Below are 22500 nucleotides of genomic sequence, written 5' to 3'. Positions count from 1 at the left end.
CACACACACCAGCATCACTGCTGATACCGCACACACACACACATCCCAGCCTCACCGCTGATTCCGCACACACACCACACACGTCTTTATTAACGAACAGAGCCATTTCATGCACTTACATTAACTCAGTTCTTTTTAAATCCATTACCTCTTTTACCTATAATAATTTTAACCACTATCATTTTACACTGACCTATGTCAATTAACTTCCATTAAGTGATTCTAACAAAATTGCTCTCCAACAGAATGATTTTATTCTGGCCTTATCCCACTTTTTAAATTTCCTCTAACACATCTTTTAATTATTTTACTCTCCTACTCATTTTAGGAGACATTTTAACGCTGACGATTCTATCATCTCATTCACCCTTTAAAACCCAGCATGATCAACAAACAGGCTGTTTTTCAGTTCGCTCAGGAAGAGGTGCTCATTCGCCCCCCCCCCCCCCCCCCCCCCGCCCCCTCCCTCGACCAGCCGTGACCTCCTGCATCCAGGCCAGATGAATAAACACGTCTGTGAAACAGGAGAGATGGAGAAGAGCAGCAGCTCTGTGTAATCCCAAACCGGCTACAGCAATGACAGCAGGCAGTACATCTCCTTCAGTACAGCACAGCATGTACCACAGCACTACACACTACACACAATACACACAACACTACACACAGCGCTACACACACAGCGCTTACACAAAACACAGACTACACACAGCACTACACAACAACACACACACAAACATACATTATTCGACACTACCACTTTAAATTCCTCTAACACACTTAAACTACACCATTAGGAGACTAACCTACATCTACACACACCACTTTAAACAGCATACACAACAGCTCACACAGCTGCATTCCAGCCACCACACCCACACACCAGCCTCACCACCAGCCTGCCCCCACCACCACAGCACTACACACACGTACTGACACAGGCAGACTAAACAGCAGCTTTTACAACGGACAGCATACAGCACAGCACTACAAACCATACACACAGCTACCACAGCACTACACACTACACACTACATACAACACTACACACAGCACTACACAACACTACACACAGCACATTACACACAACACTACACACACAACACTACACACAGCACTACACAACACTACACACAGCACTACACAACACTACACACAGCACTACACACAACACTACACACAGCACTACACACAGCACTACACACAACACATTACACACAACACTACACACAGCACTACACATAATGCACAGCACTATACACAACACACACTCCCCACAACACACTGCACTACACACAACATTCCCCAAAACACAACACACAGCACTACACACAACACCCAACACACATACACATATCTGCATGTTTTTATGTGTACCCTGCCAAGAGACTGCGGATGAAAATGAGCTGTGAGCTAAATCTGGTGCAACACATCAAATGGCATGTTTATGTTTGATATTCCACGTGGTCCCTTATCTCATAAATAAATAAACAAACTTGGATGAACAACACATAACACATATAAATGAACAATAAACAACAGCAACACGCTCATTCTTAACGACTGCTATGATCTCCCCAAAGCCAGAGAGACGGAAGTTGGGGTGACTCTGGCTGACCCCCGCTCTATTTGCGGTCGTATACGAGGGACAGGACGCAGTGAGAGAGAACTCTGGAGCAGGACGCCCAATGCTTTACCTCAGAGTAAGTGACGGACAGGCCTAAATTCACCAATGTGCTGTCTCTCTCCCCAGAGGCCCCACCCCCTGCTCTGAGGTCAGTGAGGGGCGGGGTCCTGCTGAGGGCAGGTGTTGGCCTGCCTGCTCCTTTATTAGATTGTTCGCAGGGCTCTGTCACCTGAGGACAGGTGTGCCCGACCGGCTCAGTGCCCAACCAACTCTGTGCCCGACTGGTTCTGTGCCCGACCAGCTCTGTGCCCGACCAGCTCTGTGCCCAACTGACTCTGTGCCCGACTGGTTCTGTGCCCAACCAGCTCTGTGCCCGATGGTCGTCAGACTTTCTGTGCCAACCAGCCCGTGCCACTGGTTGTGCCCGACTGTCGTCCAACCAGCTCTGTGCCCGACCGGCTCTGTGCCCGACCAGCTCGGCCAGGTAGCGGTTTATACAGGGTGCTGCTGGGTAGAAGTGAGGATTCTGTGGGGTGCAGTAGTTCAGTGATGCTGTGGTGTGTCATGCAGTGGTGATTAGCAGGCCACTCTGGCTGGTTCCTGCTCAGAAGGGCAGTTCTGCAGTAGAGGAAGCGGGGGTCTGGTTTTGCTGATGGGCAGCACCAGGCATCCTGTCTCTCTCCCTCTCTCTCTCTCTCTCTCTCTCTCTCCCTCTCTCTCTGTCTCTCTCTCTCACTCTCTCTCTCTCTCTCGCCCCAGTGTGTGCGAATCACAGAGACAGGCCGGTGCGTGACTCACCGATGGGGAAACCTTCATCACACCCCTGCCCTCCTCTTCCTCCATCCATCACATCCTCTCCTCGTCAGAGACGCCGCGTTTATGAGTCATGCACCGAGGTCACGCAGCACGCGGCCGGGCCCCGCCCACATCTCTCTGCATTACATCACAGTCGGCCATCCGCGGCGAATTACAGTCCCAGAGAACGCGAGCACAGCCTCAGCCTTTACACGAGCAGCAATAAATCGCCGTGCGCGAGCAATCGCTGATTTAATTGTAGATCAGGTGCCATGGGGTGGGGAGGGGAGGGGGGGAGGGGAATAAGCAAACAGCCAGAGTGTCAAACACCTTTTTATACTGTGTACATGAACCCACTTTCACTGTGGACCCCGTAATCACTGCTTTCATGCTTAATTACAAAGTAATAAAACTGACCGCGTTCGAACGTGTCCGTAAAATTTCGCCGGGCCGCGATGGCCTGAATCCATCTCCCCGGGATTCTATTTTTACACTGACTGCCCCGTGCTTTGCCGTCCCACAATGCAATGCCCTTCAGTCATCGCCGGCAGTGATTTCGGCCCATAAGGTGCTGCCTCACGGGCGTGCGTCCGCGGGGCGTTACACACACGCGGGGCGCTCACACGGTCGCGGCGCGCGGCGGGGGAACTGGAACAGAAAGGGTTATTTATATGAGCCAGCTCCAGTTAGCGCGGCTCCAGAGCGCTGATATAAATACCCTCCTCCGTGGCGGAGCGTTAACCCGATGGGCAGCCCTGAGACTGGGCTCTCTGCAGACTCGCGCGGCTAAAACCGGCCGCTACCAGCGCCTCGGAGCACAGGAAGTAGGTCAGAGCCGCACATCTCCTCTACCTCCTACACTCCTCCTTCTGAACACAGCGAGGGGCTACCTCTACCACCTACACTCCTCCTCCTGAACACAGCGAGGGGCTACCTCTACCTCCTACACTCCTCCTCCTGAACACAGCGAGGGGCTACCTCTACCTCCTACACTCCTCCTCCTGAACACAGCGAGGGGCTACCTCTACCTCCTACACTCCTCCTCCTGAACACAGCGAGGGACTACCTCTACCTCCTACACTCCTCCTCCTGAACACAGCGAGGGGCTACCTCTACCTCCTACACTCCTCCTCCTGAGCACAGCGAGGGGCTACCTCTACCTCCTACACTCCTCCTCCTGAACACAGCGAGGGGCTACCTCTACCTCCTACACTCCTCCTCTGAGCACAGCGAGGGCTACCTCTACCTCCTACACTCCTCCTCCTGAACACAGCGAGGGGCTACCTCTACCTCCTACACTCCTCCTCCTGAGCACAGCGAGGGGCTACCTCTACCTCCTACACTCCTCCTCCTGAACACAGCGAGGGACTACCTCTACCTCCTACACTCCTCCTCCTGAACACAGCGAGGGGCTACCTCTACCTCCTACACTCCTCCTCCTGAACACCTCCAAGTGGCAGTGTCAGTGCATGGGGTTGTGAGGTCATGGTTGCAGTGTCAGTGGATGGGGTTGTGAGGTCATGATTGCAGTGTCAGTGGATGTGGTTGTGGGGTCATGGTTGCAGTGTCAGTGGATGGGGTTGTGAGGTCATGGTTACAGTGTCAGTGGATGGGGTTGTGAGGTCATGATTGCAGTGTCAGTGCATGGGGTTGTGAGGTCATGGTTACAGTGTCAGTGCATGGGGTTGTGAGGTCATGGTTGAGGACAGTATCTAGCTCAGATGGCATGTTTACCTAACCTCAGCGAGGCTAACATCTGTAGTAAAGCTGTACTGCTGCCATGATGGTTATACAGCTGCTATGACAACGATACCACCACTATGACGATTATCCTGCCACTGTGACGGTTATACTGCCACTCTGACAGTTATAGCACCACTATGATGATTATACCACCAGTATGACTGTTATACCAGCGCACTGATGCTTATACTGCTGTTATGACTGTCCTCCACCGGGCCAGAAATGTGGTTGTGTGATGTTGGACCACAACCAGCCCAGTGAATATTACCTATATATATATTCAACTCTGCACCTCCACAGAGCTTCACAGTCTCAGCTGTGAAACCAAACAAGGACAAAAAACAAAAACACAGACACAATCTGGACAGCAGAGGGAAAACAGCACCCCCCCCCCCCGTCTGGCCCACTTTTACCCAGCAGTCTGCTCACACATTTTAAATTAGGAGCTCCACAGATTCACTCTGCCAAACTGGCGAACATCTGCCCATCAGGTCCAGAATAAATACATTTAATAAAACTTCTTTAGAACTGTACCTTGGAAGACAAATGACTTTTGCAAAAATGTATTATTTTGTAAAAATAACTGTGAAAAAGAAGCCCTAAATGTGAAGCACCCCCAGGTTTGGCAGTAGAATGTTCCAGAAGAATAATGGCCCTGGGGCGTATCACAGATGCTTCCCAGCAGAACCTCAGCTCTGCTGCCACAGCAGTGTCAGGCTCCATACTGAAATTACCCAAGACCCAGCGAACCGGAACGTGTTGCCTTCCAACCGCAGAGGTCGTGCGAACAGAACTGTCAGCGTTAGAACACACACTGGAGCAGAGTATCTGGCGTGTTTACAGGATCTGTGGCCGTGCAGGGCGGGTCAGGCAGGCCCTCGGTGGGTAATGCATTCCGGAGGCCCGCGCGAGACTGAGCGCTCGCCTATGACATCACACACAGCACCCCGCATCACACACCGGGGACAGAGGCAGGGAGGCAGCCGGGTTAATTGCATCAGCCAGATGGATGTACATTAAAAATAGATTCAAAAAGTCATTTGTTACCCCTGGATGGGGGACCTGTGTTTTTCCTCTCTCCCCTCCCTCCTTCACTCTCTTTCTCTCTCTCGTTTCTTCTCCACCTCTTTTAATATTAGTTCACAACAGTGGTTTTTGCTTGCTAATGCCACAGAGTGGAAAAAACAGTGTTGTATTATAGACAAAATAAGGCCTGTGCTTAAATTCAGAAATCATAGTTATGCTTAACAAGGCCACAGTTAAGATTCTAAACAATTACTCATTTATTGGATGGGGACCAGTAAACCAGGGATTCTTTTTTTGGCCAAAATTCATCACAATATTTCTGATGATATTTAAATAAATAAGAATTTATATTATTTAAATATATGTATAAATACTGTGGTGAATGTTGACCATTTTATCAGGTTTTGTGTTTCTGTAAAGTGCATTTCTTTAAACAGCTGTTTGTTTCACACAATGTTCTTGCGGGGACCCCTGGAGGATGTAAAGTGTATTACATAAGCACAAAACAAAGTGGGGACTGCACTCTAATCTAATTTAATGGGGCACTCTTAACAAAAATGAGCTGTTTCACAAAACACCTCCAGGGAACACCTCATGCAGGGTAGGATAAAAAAAATGACTAAACATTTGGAACGAAGGAGCGGAACATACACACATGGGAAACTCTGTACCATAATAAACATTCATACGAATTTAGGTTTTGGTGCACCACTCAGCAAGAAATTACTCATTGCAAATATTAATACCATTAATATTCATATTTGTGTGTAAAACTGGGTGTCACTTACTGTTAACAATACCACATCAAAACTCTGGGTAACACCTGACTTCAAAAGATAAAATCTGAGCAGACCAGATGACCTTTTTGCACCTCTTAAATTGGGAAGGTAAGCATTAATTACCTGTTTGGTTGTATAATGCATGCTAATGGGCTTAATACACAGGTAGCGATGGATTAATCAGCAGCAGGAGCAGGCCTCCGGGAGACAGCGTGCCCAGAAGGGCTCTTAATTACCCGGGATTCTGGTGCCTGTGCACGCAGCCCTGGCACGACCTCCCCCACGCTAATTACCTGTTCTGATCCGGTGAGTTCACGATTCAGCGACACAGCCACAGAAATTACCAGCAGCGCTTCTGCAGTAAAAGCTAAACCCGCCCACCAGAGGCCCTGTTTACAGTCGCCTCCGGCACCCACACAGTCCCACCACAACAGCAGCATCCAGGGAGCCCATACGGGCCTGTTGAGTTCGCTTTGCACACTTCCTGTGCACCTGTGTGGCTCTGCGTTACCTCTGTGGATCAGCTGATTCTACGCTGTTTGTGGTCTTGAATTATGTATATGTGTGTTTGGACATAGATAGATAGATGTGTGTGTATGTGTGTGCACACAACGCACTATCCAGGATCCACCCTGAGGCCTGTCTCACTGCTGCCACCTACAGGTCTAGAAGTGCACTGTATGGTTTATACAGGCTAATGTGTACCAGTCAAAACCTCTATCCCTGCCCTGGAGAGAAGTTCTCACACTCAGTCAATAATAATGGGTCCAATATCCCACAAATCAGCTGTGTTCGACAGAATAATGAGCCTGTAGCATCAGCGCTAGCTCTCCTTTAGTACAGTGTAGCCTGTAGCATCAGTGCTAGCTCCCCTTTAGTACAGAGTAGCCTGTAGCATCAGTGCTAGCTCCCCTTTAGTACAGTGTAGCCGGTAGCATTAGCACTAGCTCCCCTTTAGTACAGTGTAGCCGGTAGCATTAGCGCTAGCTCCCTTTTAGCACAAACAAAGTTTAACGCGTATGTCTGGCTGAAGCATCTCTCGTGCTAGGTACCAGTACACACTCAAGACCATCTGCAGGACACACAGAGGGTTAAGCGACGCATTCACACAGCTTCTCCATGCTTATGACTTCATCATTTACCCCCAGATATTCCCCTTACGGCATTTAACGTTAATTATGAATTAGTTCAACTCCAGAGGGAGAAAGTATCAAATAAGATCATGTTTTCTGAAAAAAGAAAAAGAACTGAGAGAGAGAAAATTGGGGGAAAATGAGTTTGAGAAGACAGCACTGACTGAAATATCAGCAGCCGCTCGTTACTGAAGGGGTTAATGAGCTCAGCCCACAACGAAGCAGGAAAGAGCAGATGCTAATACAGGAGGCTTCTTCAGGTGCTGGGACTGACAGACATAGACTGCAGTCTGAACTGTGACTGGTCTGTGAGGGAGGTGACAGACTGCAGTCTGAACTGTGATTGGTCTGTCAGGGAGGTGACAGACTGCAGTCTGAACTGTGACTGGTCTGTTAGGGAGGTGACAGACTTAGACTGCAGTCTGAACTGTGACTGGTCTGTTAGGGAGGTGACAGACTGCAGTCTGAACTGTGACTGGTCTGTTAGGGAGGTGACAGACTGCAGTCTGAACTGTGACTGGTCTGTTAGGGAGGTGACAGACTGCAGTCTGAACTGTGACTGGTCTGTTAGGGAGGTGACAGACTTAGACTGCAGTCTGAACTGTGACTGGTCTGTGAGGGAGGTGACAGACTTAGACTGCAGTCTGAACTGTGATTGGTCTGTTAGGGAGGTGACAGACTGCAGTCTGAACTGTGATTGGTCTGTTAGGGAGGTGACAGACTGTAGTCTGAACTGTGACTGGTCTGTCAGAGAGGTGACAGACTTAGACTGCAGTCTGAACTGTGACTGGTCTGTTAGGGAGGTGACAGACTGCAGTCTGAACTGTGACTGGTCTGTTAGGGAGGTGACAGACTTAGACTGCAGTCTGAACTGTGACTGGTCTGTTAGGGAGGTGACAGACTGCAGTCTGAACTGTGACTGGTCTGTTAGGGAGGTGACAGACTTAGACTGCAGTCTGAACTGTGACTGGTCTGTTAGGGAGGTGACAGACTTAGACTGCAGTCTGAACTGTGACTGGTCTGTTAGGGAGGTGACAGACTGCAGTCTGAACTGTGATTGGTCTGTTAGGGAGCTGACAGACTGCAGTCTGAACTGTGACTGGTCTGTTAGGGAGGTGACAGACTGCAGTCTGAACTGTGACTTGCTGGTTAGGAAGTTTGCAGTAGAAGCGTTTCCAGTCATAATCCCAAAGCAGAGCGGACAGGTTACTGCTCTCAGTAATGAAATGATTGTTCAGAGTTCAGATGCAACAGAGCTTACCTTCCTCATCGTACGAACACTCCTCCTATAATGATGATAATGACAATAAAAGCACACTTTAGCTGGTGCTAATGTCACACATGCATTAAGATCAGCGAATGCACAGAGCAACAGCCTGAAGGCCTGAATGGTGGGAAATGATTAGAGAGGCTGTCCCAGCTACCAAAACGAGCCTAGGTTACACTGGGAGTCCTGTGGGAATGCTGCTGTGACCGCAGTCTAAATTATTTAAGAAACGGTTTCCCGAAAACAGCACTTCTCTGAAAAACGCGTGCAGGTCACCCCGAGGAAGAGTAACCCAGGCAAGCCGGGAAAAGGGCGGAAAGTTCCGGAACGCACCTTAGGTTTCTCATCCAGGATCTGCTGCCGAATGTCCTTGTGCTTCTCCTGCAGCCTCTCCTGCCGTCTGCTCTGGGCGTCTTCCAACTGCAGAGAGTGAAACAGCACCACCATTACGGCTCTGATATACACCCTAAACAGCACCACCATTATGGCTCTGATATACACCCTAAACAGCACCACCATTATGGCTCTGATATACACCTTAAACAGCACCACCATTATGGCTCTGATATACACCTTAAACAGCACCACCATTATGGCTCTGATATACACCTTAAACAGCACCACCATTATGGCTCCGATATACACCCTAAACAGCACCACCATTACGGCTCTGATATACACCCTAAACAGCACCACCATTATGGCTCTGATATACACCTTAAACAGCACCACCATTATGGCACCGGTATACACCCTAAACAGCACCACCATTACACACAAATATACATAGACACAGTGAAATGTACATTATAATGCTGTAAATACAAATACAAAGTTTCATATAAACAGGAACTCACCCGTTTGATGGTTTGTACCACTTCATTCACGTATGACCTGTTGATCTCTAGCTTCTCTCTGAAAGCACAAAGTTAATCGTCACATTCATTTGTACACACTGTACAGTTCAGCCCAGTAGACAGATAATCACAGGGAATGTGTGACATGAATAAGTGCATTCACCCACTTTTAAATTCACTGAAATGTTTCCCCTGATGCACAGTAAAACAGTGACGTCACACAGAGAGCCCATGTGAAGCCAGGCTGCAGTAAGACACTGGATTTAGTGTGGTGTACTGTACTTTACAGCAGAGCTGGAGGTGTTCACAGTCATCACCAGCAGATCTAACAACACAGACCCAACCCCAAAGCAATCCTGTACTGCCCTCTAGTGGGTAAACGAAACAGCAGCACATTCCACACACACACTGATCTTCCTGCAGAACACACACCAGCAGCGCATGTGAACTGCAGCTCAGGCAGAACTCCGGTGTTCATACACTCGCTCAAGACTAAGCTCAGCCCTTTTCAGGAATAAAGACGCATTCAGTTTGAAAAAAAACAAGGATGAATTCCTCGGTAGCTATTGTACAGTATTAGGCTTTTTGCCCCCTCTAGTGGAAGGTCATCATTACTGCGCTGATTGCAGTAGTATGTGGACCATACTTTGTATGTGTGTGTGTGCGTATATCAGTGTGTGAGCGTGTATCAGTGTCAGTGTGTGTATGTGTGTGTATAAACTTACTCCTCTGTCAGGTTTTTCTCTTTAGACTTGGCCTCATTTATCTTTTCCTGTCTTTTCTTGTCCATCTTCTTTTTCAATTCTTTCTTCTCCCTGAAAAAAATCAATGTGACAACTGAAGGGTTATTCAATATATTATATACATATACATGTGTGTGTTTGTGTGCACACCTCTCACAGATGAACCCAGCTCACCTCTCACAGATAAACCCAGCTCATCTCTCACAGACGAACCCAGCTCACCTCTCACAGATCTCCTTTAGTTTTTTCAGCTGGTTGGCCTGGCACTCTTCAGCCACAGCAGTCAGTTTCTCCACCAGCTGCAGAGAGAGAGAGAGAGAGAGAGAGAGGGAGTCATGGACACAGACTGCTCCTGTTGCATTATGGGTATTAGCGGCACAGCTCATTCTGGTGAGAGAGGCCCGTGTTGTGAAACCAGAGTGGAGTGGTGTGTGTGATTCCACGTGCTTCAGCTGTTTCATTGTTCAGGGGAGATAATTATTCGGACAGGTGACCTTGCCTGCCGCTCCAGGTGCGAGCCGATTACAGAGCTGCCAGCAGAGCAAGGCTGAAGCCCACAGGACTGAGCTCCTGCGTAATGGCGGCTGATCTAATTGAGCCTTTGCCCTTACGCCTGAGCGGGATCTCACGCACGTTTGCACAGGAACAGGACACACTGCTGACGCCACACAGACACGGAGCGGATCCTTCAGCTCCCGCTCCATTAGCCCGCGGCTCGTTAGCACGAGGCAGCTCGTTAGCACGAGGCCCCTCGGCTTGTTTGTAAATGCGGGAGTTTCAGGTGATGCTCAGGTGACTGTAAATGTGGATGTGTAGGTGGTTGGTTCAGGTTTCACATGTTTTTAAATGTGATTGGCTCAGGTGATTGAAAGGCCTGAAACATACTCTGCATAAGTACAGGAACACAGACGACAGCGCCAGGCCGACGCACTGCAAACGCACAGCTCAGCTGTATACTCAACATGCGTTCTCATGTCCCTGTGGAGGTGATAAACCCGGGTCCTCAAGGGGGTCTAAACGTGGTTAGCTTATGTGGTTAGCTCAGGTGGTTAGCTCAGGTGGTTGTAAACGTGGTTAGCTCAGGTGGTTGTAAACGTGGTTAGCTCAGGTGATTGTAAAGGTGGTTAGCTCAGGTGGTTAGCTCAGGTGATTGTAAACGTGGTTAGCTCAGGTGATTGTAAAGGTGGTTAGCTCAGGTGGTTAGCTCAGGTGGTTGTAAACGTGGTTAGCTCAGGTGATTGTAAAGGTGGTTAGCTCAGGTGGTTAGCTCAGGTGATTGTAAACGTGGTTAGCTCAGGTGGTTGTAAACGTGATTAGCTCAGGTGGTTGTAAAGGTGGTTAGCTCAGGTGGTTGTAAAGGTGGTTATCTCAGGTGGTTGTAAAGGTGGTTAGCTCAGGTGATTGTAAACGTGGTTAGCTCAGGTGGTTAGCTCAGGTGGTTGTAAAGGTGGTTATCTCAGGTGGTTGTAAAGGTGGTTAGCTCAGGTGGTTGTAAAGGTGGTTATCTCAGGTGGTTGTAAAGGTGGTTATCTCAGGTGGTTGTAAAGGTGGTTATCTCAGGTGGTTGTAAACGTGGTTAGCTCAGGTGGTTGTAAAGGTGGTTATCTCAGGTGGTTGTAAAGGTGGTTATCTCAGGTGGTTGTAAAGGTGGTTAGCTCAGGTGATTGTAACGTGGTTAGCTCAGGTGGTTAGCTCAGGTGGTTGTAAAGGTGGTTATCTCAGGTGGTTGTAAAGGTGGTTAGCTCAGGTGGTTGTAAAGGTGGTTATCTCAGGTGGTTGTAAAGGTGGTTATCTCAGGTGGTTGTAAAGGTGGTTATCTCAGGTGGTTGTAAACGTGGTTAGCTCAGGTGGTTGTAAAGGTGGTTATCTCAGGTGGTTGTAAAGGTGGTTATCTCAGGTGGTTGTAAACGTGGTTAGCTCAGGTGATTGTAAACGTGGTTAGCTCAGGTGGTTAGCTCAGGTGGTTGTAAAGGTGGTTATCTCAGGTGGTTGTAAACGTGGTTAGCTCAGGTGATTGTAAACGTGGTTAGCTCAGGTGGTTAGCTCAGGTGATTGTAAAGGTGGTTAGCTCAGGTGGTTGTAAAGGTGGTTAGCTCAGGTGGTTAGCTCAGGTGATTGTAAAGGTGGTTAGCTCAGGTGGTTGTAAAGGTGGTTAGCTCAGGTGATTGTAAAGGTGGTTATCTCAGGTGGTTAGCTCAGGTGGTTGTAAACGTGGTTAGCTCAGGTGATTAGCTCAGGTGGTTGTAAAGGTGGTTAGCTCAGGTGGTTAGCTCAGGTGGTTGTAAACGTGGTTAGCTCAGGTGGTTAGCTCAGGTGGTTGTAAAGGTGGTTAGCTCAGGTGGTTGTAAACGTGGTTAGCTCAGGTGGTTGTAAACGTGGTTAGCTCAGGTGGTTGTAAACGTGGTTAGCTCAGGTGGTTAGCTCAGGTGGTGGTAAAGGTGGTTAGCGCACCTGTTTCATGTGCTGGTGTTTCTGGTACTTCTCGCTGTAGTACTGCTCCTGCCGCAGGTCCAGGAGCTGCTTCTGCTGCTGCTCCTTCAGCTCGGCCATCTTCTGGCTGCTCTCCAGGTCCAGCGCGGCCAGCTCCTGCTCCATGGCCGACAGCTGGTGCTCCGGGCTGTAGGACGAGGCTCTGCACGGCACAGGAGGGACACCGAGCTGAACGCCACGCCCACACCTGTATCACACCCCACACCTGTACTAAACCCACACCTGTATCACACCCCACACCTGTACTAAACCCACACCTGTATCACACCCCACACCTGTACTAAACCCACACCTGTACTACACCTGTACCGCATGCTACACCGGTACCACACCCACACCTGTACCACACGCTACACCTGTACCACACCCACACCTGTACTACACCCACACCTATACCACACCCCACACACACACACAGCCAGTGATACACACACACACACATGCACACTAGCATAAGTATACACACAGAGAGAGTGAGAGAGAGCGAGAGTGAGAGTGAGTGAGATAGAGAGTGAGAGAGAGTGAGCGAGAGAAACAGTGTGAGAGAAACAGACAGAAAGGGAGGAAGAGAAACAGAGCGAGTGAGAGAAACAGACAGAAAGGGAGGGAGGAGGGAGGGAGTGAGGGAGGGGGGCGCAGCGACTGAGCGAACAGAACCCACCTTTTCTTACCGTCTCGTTTGGCGGACTTGTGCAGCAGGGCCCGTCTGCGCAGGTACTCGTTCTGGAACTCTCCGTACCTGGCCGTGTGCTCTTTGATCATGTCTGTGGTCTTCTTGTGGTGCTTCTTCACCAGGTCCTTCATCTCTTTGTACTGCTTCCTCTGCTCCCGAACGAAGGCCTTCTGCTGCTTCAGCTCCTCCACGCTCTGAGCCTCCGCCTCTGTAACAGCGCCCACACCGCTATAAGCCTTCACCGCATTGGCCCATGCTGAACCCGCACATCTGTAAACTACCCCACTATTGGCCAGGTTTCCTGCCTCATCAGAACCCCCCCCTCCCGGTGGTGGAATGAGCTCCTGCTGAGGTCAGCAGAGCAGAAAGCCTGAAGACCCAGCTCTCCACCCGCTGATTACACTCACCTGTGAGCACACTCTGTATGATGTCTTCGGTTTTCACCACTGGCTTCAGTGACCCTGAAACACACACACTCTCAAATCAGAACATACCCACTGCTCCCTGAAACACACACACACACTCAAATCAGAACATGCCCACTGCTCCCTGAAACACACACACACGGCTGGTTTAAATCAGAAGTGCCCCTTGCTCTCTGATACTGCTTCAGCTGTTAGCCCCCATTCACCCAGCAGACCGTGCAGTGAAGTCAATAACGACACACGGATTCGGGGTACCTGTGGACTGGGGAGCATGCGTGATCTGGGACGGCGTTCTGGGGGTGATGCAGGGGGCATGGTTCACCCCGTTCTCTGCTGGGGCGGGTTTGGGGTCACTGTTGGGTTCAGACGGTGCGTCACCACTGGGCTCCACCTGGAAACCAATAACATCCAGAACGGTGTTCCCTTTGTGAGAGTGAACCTCTCTGACAGGCAAAGAGCATCCACAGCAGGGGAACACAGGGGAGCTGAGGGATTTAAGCACCGGTTAACTGCATACACAACACTTCAGCTCCTTTAGCCAATCAGAATTAGGCACACATCACTTCACTGCTGTGCTTCCTGCTCTCACCTCCACATCTGCAACCAATTCTGACCCAAGAATCCAGGTGAGGGGAGTTCACTGTGTAATTGACCTTATTTAAGTACTGAGTAACAAAATAATCCAGCAGACCATGCTCCAGGACCAGTCGCCTGTGCTGTTCGAAACGACTTGCACCCCAAAAGCTTAACCCTTGTCTTTAGTACACAAATGTCGGCATCCCTACAGGGTTGCAACATATGAATGAACTTTGTTAAGTGTTAACATAAGGCTAGAGAAGTCATACTGAAAATTTAGTATTTCCAAGATTCAACTAAAAGTCAATTACCATACGAGGGTTTAAAACCCCACGTTTCACTAACACCCAAATACAACAACACACCCAAATACAACAGCACCTCTCTGCAGACGCACAGGGAACGGAGGTCACAGGAATGCCGTGCTTCTGATTTTAGTCTCTCTCAGTGACCCCCTATCATTGGGCTCTCTTGCAGTTTTCTGGTTTTGTTCTGGTCCTTCAAACACAGCTGACTTTCACGCACCGTCACATTCCGCAATAGTGCTGAATCACAACTTAAATCTTAAATCTGATAGTTCAGTATGACTCATAAAGCACATTAACATACTGAAGTACACAAGGCACATCAATGGCTTTCACCTTACCAGCACGACAAAAAATGACACATGACAATGCCACCTATAATGCCACCTGTCTGCCACCTATAATCACATGACAACCATCTTGACATCAGAAACTAGAAGCACACACACAATCTCAACCTTTCATGGGTGAGGATTTATTTAAAATCAAACACGACTTCACCACAGCAGTTCCAGCAGCGAAACCAAATCCGTTTTTCCCGGTAAAGCCTCCCCTCAGTGCGATGGTTCCGCCAGACGAGCCAGGAGGACAGAACCCAAAGCTGACAGGTGAAGCTACGGCAGAAGCAGAATCCAGGTAAAGGTGTCTGTACCTGAGCCCAGGGCTGGAGGGTGTAAACGTAGCTCTGGTAGCCCACTCTCCTCAGCATGGTCGCTCTTTCTCTCTCTCTCTTTTCTCTCTTTCTCTCCCGCTGTCCTTCTCTCTTTCTCTCTCACACCGCTGTACTTAAACCCGCTCCTGCGCTGCCCTGCCCCCCTGCAGCGCCGGCCCTTTAAGAGCGCCCCACAGGCAGCTGGGCTCTCCAGACAGCCGCAGCTCCTCAGGTGGCAGTTGCCATGGCGTCAGCCTAGAGTGGCTCCCGATTGGCTCTCCCTGCTGCCTCTTCTGACGTGCTCTGAAGGTGACTGCACTTACGGGGGCTGAGATGGCCCTTGTGAACCCCCCCCCCCGCCCCCCAAAAGGATGCAATCTCCCGCTCCTAACTTATTGGTAGTCACGGCGGTCCGTGGCGACCGTCGCCGGGCCGACGGCTGAGGTGGACCCCCTCTACACCCCCTCTCACGCTGATAAAGCAAACGCACCCACTACTGACCAGGCCCGGGTGACCACACGCAAGGCCACGTGCTGGGACCCCACAGTCGGGGAGATGTAGGCGCTACCTGCCAACGTCACCCACTCACTTAGTCTGCCATCCTCTCGAAAGTGCAACAGCACGGCCAACGCAATATCATCTCCCCACTTCACTTGCAGACAACTCTGCCCCCCCCTCCGGAAGTGACATCACAGACAGGACATAAACAATATGATGCTCCTCCCACCTCCTTGCTGACAACTTCCTCCTCCTCCAGAGTGAGCGCTGCGAGCTGATTGGCTCTCTGCTCCATCAGGTTGACGTATCTGATCGGGTTGGACAGCGCCTCGATCACGTCTGCGCGGGAAAAGACAGAAACAGTGGATCACCTCCTCGCTCCGGACCCTGCCTGAGTCGCAGTGTCGTGAGTGTGTGAGCGGGCGGAACCAGGTACCAAGTACAGGTGTAACCAGGTACCAGGTACAGGTGTAACCAGGTACTGTAGAACACTCAGCTTAGAGAGTCAGACTGTTATTTATGTTTTGTGGGAACTGCTTGTGTAGCTACATATTCTGCGTAAGGTGGAAATATGTCTACAGACCGAAGGAGAGAAAAGACTAGAGTGCAGTGAGAGTAACTGATAGGAGAGCCCAGTGAATTTAACAGAAGCTAATCAGATGCAGCAGATAAATGAAGAAGATACTGCAGGGCCATTATGAAATTTAGCATGGTCGCAGGCAGACCAAAACTCATTATCTTTAGTCATCTTTAATATCTGTTATCTATTTGCTAGTATTACTATGTATTAATCATCCACAGCTTTCTGCACATAGCAATTTTTCCTCAGACTTGGAAGCTCATATCTAATGCCCAGCATTGTTCAGCCAATAGCAGGGCCTCTGGCCTGTACTGGCCATAAAGCTTGGGCCAAGAACCACTCTGATACAGATTTATTATTAAATGAAAATTCAAATTTTAATTTAACAATCTTGAATAATGGAAAATGTATCTATTACAGAATTAAATCTTGATTCTTGTATCCTTATGCTTGTTCTCTGCCTCCCTCTGTAGGCTAATATGGGTACTGCATGAATGTGGCCACTTACCTGCATAGGTGTCCGGCACGTAGTCCTTGACCTCAATGTAGACAAAAAGTGCAGGTAAAGTCAGAGCCTGGTTCTTCTCGTTCCTGAGGCCGATGTAGTGGTACCCTAAAACACAGAGCCCCCCAGCATGAGACCTCAAAACAGGACAGCGACTGGCCGTTAAAAGTGCACGGTTATGAAATGAGACAGGTCTCCTACCCGGGCGGATCGCAGACACGGGGATGATGCGGTGGCCGATGAACTTCCCCCCTTCCTCAAACACCGCTATCCTCAGGGAGGCCAGTGTAGGCAGAACCACCTGAAGGAGGAAGCCATGCCTCATTCACAAACATACATACCTGCTACACTAGTGAACTACATTACCCAGTGTGCATTGCAACATGAATTCTGGGGAGCGTAGTTTGGTTAAAGAAAAGCTTTGACTTAAGGACCCTTGCAGGAAGTACAGCTTCCCAAAAATCTTGCAGCTCAGCAGGAAGGAACGCGAGTTTACAGATAGAAGTGGCTGCAGATTCACAAAATGTTTTAAAATACTAGTGATGCGAACAAATTAAAAATTGTTCATCTGAGTCATTAGACAAGCAAAGTTTGTGCCTTGCTTTTGCTGTTCTGGTTTACCTTCTTGAAGACGATGGCCTCTTCCTCCCAGACGGGGTTGACCGCGTTTCCTTGCGATGTTTTCGTTCGGAACGCTTTCCTTCTGGTGTCCACGGGCAACCCAAACATGTCGATCTCCACATACGTCCCAACCTTCTTATCCGACAGGAACTGGCCAGAGATTATCTGGAGAACAGGAAACAGGAGAACTATCATAATCACTGCAGAGCTACACTCTGTCTGCTAAGACTGTGCACCTCAGTACACAGCAGGTTAGTAGCAGCTGAGTAGCAGAGAACGGTGAGTAATGGGTGAGTAGCAGATGAGTAGAGGAGAGTAGAGTGTGCTGTGTGTCTGTGGAAGGTGTACTGCGTGCTGTAGACAGTCACTGTGTGTCTGTGGAAGGTGTACTGTGTGCTGTAGACAGTCACTGTGTGTCTGTGGAAGGTGTACTGTGTGCTGTAGACATAGTCACTGTGTGTCTGTGGAAGGTGCACTGTGTGCTGTAGACAGTCACTGTGTGTCTGTGGAAGGTGTCCTGTGTGCTGTAGACAGTCACTGTGTGTCTGTGGGTAATGTCATGGTCAGTAAACTCTCACCTTCACTGATAAAGTGTTGGCCACGATCCCGTCCACAGTGCTCTCAGTGAAGGGGTCAAAGTGCTTGTCTGGGCGCCTCATGAACTCCGGTTTGAGCCGGAACCCGCTCTTCCCATTGTACTCAAACATGCCCAGGTTCAGCTGCATGGACAGGTCTGCAGCACGACACACACACACCAGGAAACAGCATAAACCCAACGCACTTAATCAAGAGGCAGTGCTGTATGTTTTAACAAGCTTAGGAAATAACAGTAATATATAACCCACACAACACTGATCATGAAAGCTGCAGACTGTAGTTATTCAGAGTTTACTGGGTGAAGTGTACTGTGATGTCACGCTGTGACGAACTCTGATTGGCTCCCTTACCTATCGTCTGGAAGTTGAGGGCGACTAACTGGCAGCCAGCGTTCCAGAAGACCTGGGGCATGTAGTTGGAGGAGTCGACGCGGGTTCCTTTAGGATACAGCCTGCTGAGCTGCCGCTTGTTGTACCTGAGCAGAGCGGGTTACGGACACAAACACTGGGCTGGGATTGGCTAGCGCTGAAGCTAAGCAGGACTGGGATTGGCTAGCGCTGAAGCTAAGCAGGACTGGGATTGGCTAGCACTGAAGCTAAGCAGGACTGGGATTGGCTAGCACTGAAGCTAAGCAGGGCTGGGCTTGGCTAGTGCTGAAGCTAAGCAGGGCTGGGCTTGGTTAGTGCTGAAGCTAAGCAGGGCTGGGCTTGGTTAGTACTGAAGCTAAGCAGGGCTGGGCTTGGTTAGTGCTGAAGCTAAGCAGGACTGGGCTTGGTTAGTGCTGAAGCTAAGCAGGGCTGGGCTTGGTTAGCACTGAAGCTAAGCAGAACAGGCATTTATAAATCATGTGTATATGAGCTGGAAGGATACTCCACAAACTCCACAGGACACTTAGTGAGCTGCTCCAGGGCTTTGGTCTCCACAAATGAAGACATCTGATAGCTGCGGTTGATTTCTGCAAAACAAACATTCATATCAGTATTTTACACATTAACAAAGCTGGGTATTTACCCAGTCACACAGCTGGGTATTTACCCAGGAATACAGATGGGTATTTACTCAGTCACACAGCTGGGTATTTACCCAGTCACACAGCTGGGTATTTATCCAGTCACACAGCTGGATATTTACCCAGTCACACAGCTGGGTATTTATCCAGTCATACAGATGGGTATTTACCCAGTCACACAGCTGGGTATTTACCCAGTCACACAGATGGGTATTTACCCAGTCACACAGCTGGGTATTTACCCAGTCACACAGCTGGGTATTTACCCAGTCATACAGATGGGTATTTACTCAGTCACACAGCTGTGTATTTACCCAGTCACACAGCTGGGTATTTACCCAGTCACACAGCTGGGTATTTACCCAGTCACACAGCTGGGTATTTACCCAGTCATACAGATGGGTATTTACTCAGTCACACAGCTGTGTATTTACCCAGGAATACAGCTTGGTTTTTAATTAACACTCACTTTTGGAAGCCTCAAAGCTGTTGAACTTGACGGGCTGGATGTAGTTGACCAGGGTGGACATCTCCTCTGTGGCAAAAGCCTCACTTCCTGCTGTGCCCTGGATAAAACCCACCAATCAGGGACAAAAAGATGAACCAGTCAGAGAGACTGACCAATCATGGCCAGAGACACTGAAGTGACAGGCCAATCGTGTTAGCTGAGGAAAGGGTGCTTCATGTGTAACTTCAATGATTACATTTCCAAGTAAAACATGTAACTTCACTGACCAGCTTGCTGAATTAAACACATTCAGAGATGGTCCCTTACAACAGGGATGGTGCTATTCTCATAATGGACACTAGAGGGCAGGCTCACCACACCAACACAGCCCCAGGTTAACAATAACTTCTTTTACAGAACCAGGAGACTTTCTGCTAAACTAAAAAGATGAATACGGAGAATCCTCCTCAGGCTGTCAGACACACTGTTCTGGATCTCTGCTTTGGGGGCTCACAGTAAGGGGTCACATGGGTGGGATTTTCACAGCTGAGGTCACCTGTGCACAGGTGTTCTATAACAAACACCTTCACCTGCCATGGCGGACAGGCACCAGCTTACACAATTTAACTACTCTACCTTTATGTCTTCAGAATTAAATCCCCTATTAATAACGTACAATTTAACATAATATCATATACAATAATATATTATACAGGAAAAATGGGGGAAAAGGGAGAAATGTTTCATACCTCATCCATGGAGGACTTTTTAGAGTCGTCGTCTTCATCATCGTCATCATCACTCTCTGCCTCCGCCTCCCCTAGAGGTCAAAGGTCACACAGGTGGTTTCAGGTCAGCTGTTTTCACACTTTTAATTGAAACCAATCCAACCGTCCCACAGAATCAGGCATCTGCCGGGTGATCAATAATTCATGATTTATAATTTAATACAAGTAATAATATTTAATATATAAGTTCATATTGAAGTACCTGAACATTAAACTCCAGAGAATGCTACGCTAATGGTACGCCTATCTGAGGGGGGGGTCCTGCCGAAGAACAGCCGCTCCCTCCCTGCCCCCCCTCCCCCGCCTCCCCCCCTCCTAATGAACTCAACGACAGGATCCAACACAGCATTCCTGAGCAGGACAGTGTAATCAGATCAAGTGCTGTCGGAGCGTAATTGGGATATACGGCCTGATGCACAGGGATGGGAGAGCGTGCGGAAACAGGACCGGTCCGGAGTGCACTGGAGGCCAGGCCTCGTCTCCGGGCCCCAGGCCAGTATCTCCTAATAAGGCCTGGCCTGCGGACCAGACCTTCACCTGGAGCACTACAACCCTTCACACACTGCCGCAGCTGCACAAACACACTCTCCCCAGGATCAGAGGGAACATGACAAACACACCTTCCCCAGGATCAGAGGGAACATGACAAACACACCTTCCCCAGGATCAGAGGGAACATAACAAACACACCTTCCCCAGGATCAGAGGGAGCATGACAAACACACCTTCCCCAGGATCAGAGGGAACATGACAAACACACCTTCCCCAGGATCAGAGGGAACATGACAAACACACCTTCCCCAGGATCAGAGGGAACATGACAAACACACCTTCCCCAGGATCAGAGGGAACATGACAAACACACCTTCCCCAGGATCAGAGGGAACAGGATTCTCTCACAGTTGCACTCCTTGTGTTTTGCAGAAAATTCTCTTGGATTACAGGGATTTTTTTTTTTTTTACCAAAAGTGTTGAAATATTTTGAATAGCAATAGTGTGAGCCAGGTCTGTCTCAGCTCACGCCAACATCAATGCACTTTCTCCTTCGATTAGCAAAAGCAGCCGTTTACTTACATTTTTCACAAGTACTTTCCTAAAAGATAAAAAAGTAAAATCTTGATGAAATGGTGGCTAAAGCTATGCAAAGAGAGGAATTCCCACGGCAAGGCTGCCTGTCTCGGTGTTTGTCCAGCACACATTTTGCGTAGAGGACGTGATTTGCATAGCGAAGGCTCGGGACACACTGGAGCACAGCGCTGATGTTTAATTCACTGACTAATTCCAGCCTGTCGTCCGACTGAAGCAGAAGCTCATTCTGCATCCTCTCCGGGCCCGACGCCATCTCCAGCACCAGGGCAAGGCCCAGACCTCAACGCCATAAAATGATAAATTAACCTCTGAGTGTGTGTGTGTGTGTGTGTGTGTGTGTGTGTGTGTGTGAGTGTGTGTGTGTGTGTGTGTGTGTGTGTGTGTGTGTGTGTGTGTGTGTGTCTAATAGAGAGAGCAAGAGGGAGAAATAAAACAGGAAAGAGTGTGTGACAGAATGAGCGTGTGTGTGTGTTTGTATGTGCGTGTGTTTGTATGTGTGTATGTGTTTGCGTGAGTGATCCACTTCGCTGACTGGCCACACCCCTATCCCTGCCCATAAGCAGAGACCCAGATCAGCAGGGACAGGAGAAAATAACCTACTAGAATGCAAATGAGGATGACAGCAGACAGTTGTGCGCGTGAGCCAATCAGAAAACAGGGCACTCAAGCCAATCACAAAGCAGACCAAACCAGGAGATTTGCCTATTCATTAGAAATGTACCACAAAATCACTTCCGTTGTTACAGTGATTTAATTTAGCACATGAGAAACAGGAGACATATCTGTGCTTGTCTTATCACATATAATACACAAAACAAATTAAACACAAAATTACAAATACTAAAAAACATGACATGAAATGTGAACATCTAGAGCTTGTGCTATTAAATGTATGTGAGAAAATCATAAGTAAAGAGACACACAGTTTTTTTTACTGATCTAGGTGCTGTGGCTGAACTATAGAGCTGTGCTGGACTGAATGGGCCTTTGATGTTTTCATGAATGACTGTACCTCCTCACATGGCCTGCTAGCCAATGGGCTGCCTGCTGAATTTTCATTTCTGTTCTGTTTTATTTGTCAATTTGGATAATTCATTCTGTTCATGAGGAACAGCAGACATCTTGGTGGTTTGGGGGGTCTCTCACCTGTAGATTTGATTGTGTGGGGTTTGAGGTCATTGCTCTCCTGACTGGCTTGCAGGGCGGAGTCTGGAATCTCCAGGTTGGTGGATCCTGTGTGTGGAAATTAAGGAATCCCGCCCCCTTCATTAAAACCC

General features: G+C 48.9%; 1 protein-coding gene across 3 annotated transcripts in view; it reads right to left on the bottom strand.

The window, feature by feature from the left end:
- The window catches only part of LOC135257721 (1-phosphatidylinositol 4,5-bisphosphate phosphodiesterase beta-1-like), a 118245-nt gene that overhangs the window by 10243 nt on the left and 85502 nt on the right, over positions 1-22500 (bottom strand). The window contains exons 15-33 of one of the 3 annotated variants that reach the window (XM_064340774.1): positions 22370-22456; positions 20096-20166; positions 19368-19464; positions 18760-18844; positions 18240-18364; positions 17871-18025; positions 17293-17457; positions 16873-16972; positions 16675-16779; positions 15816-15925; positions 13811-13946; positions 13538-13591; positions 13119-13338; positions 12419-12599; positions 10190-10266; positions 9950-10039; positions 9225-9282; positions 8701-8787; positions 8362-8386 (exon numbers count right to left, since the gene is read on the bottom strand). In XM_064340774.1, coding sequence (XP_064196844.1) covers positions 8362-8386; positions 8701-8787; positions 9225-9282; positions 9950-10039; positions 10190-10266; positions 12419-12599; positions 13119-13338; positions 13538-13591; positions 13811-13946; positions 15816-15925; positions 16675-16779; positions 16873-16972; positions 17293-17457; positions 17871-18025; positions 18240-18364; positions 18760-18844; positions 19368-19464; positions 20096-20166; positions 22370-22456 — 2028 coding nt within the window. Of the gene's footprint in view, positions 1-8361; positions 8387-8700; positions 8788-9224; positions 9283-9949; positions 10040-10189; positions 10267-12418; positions 12600-13118; positions 13339-13537; positions 13592-13810; positions 13947-15815; positions 15926-16674; positions 16780-16872; positions 16973-17292; positions 17458-17870; positions 18026-18239; positions 18365-18759; positions 18845-19367; positions 19465-20095; positions 20167-22369; positions 22457-22500 lie in introns of those variants that run through there. The other 2 variants (XM_064340773.1, XR_010330712.1) reach the window with 2 other exon arrangements.

This window comes from Anguilla rostrata, chromosome 6 (assembly GCF_018555375.3).
Source record: "Anguilla rostrata isolate EN2019 chromosome 6, ASM1855537v3, whole genome shotgun sequence".
NCBI lineage: Eukaryota > Metazoa > Chordata > Actinopteri > Anguilliformes > Anguillidae > Anguilla > Anguilla rostrata.
The sequence above is the reverse complement of the archived record's forward strand: the minus strand, read 5'-3'. Positions and strand labels throughout refer to the sequence as shown.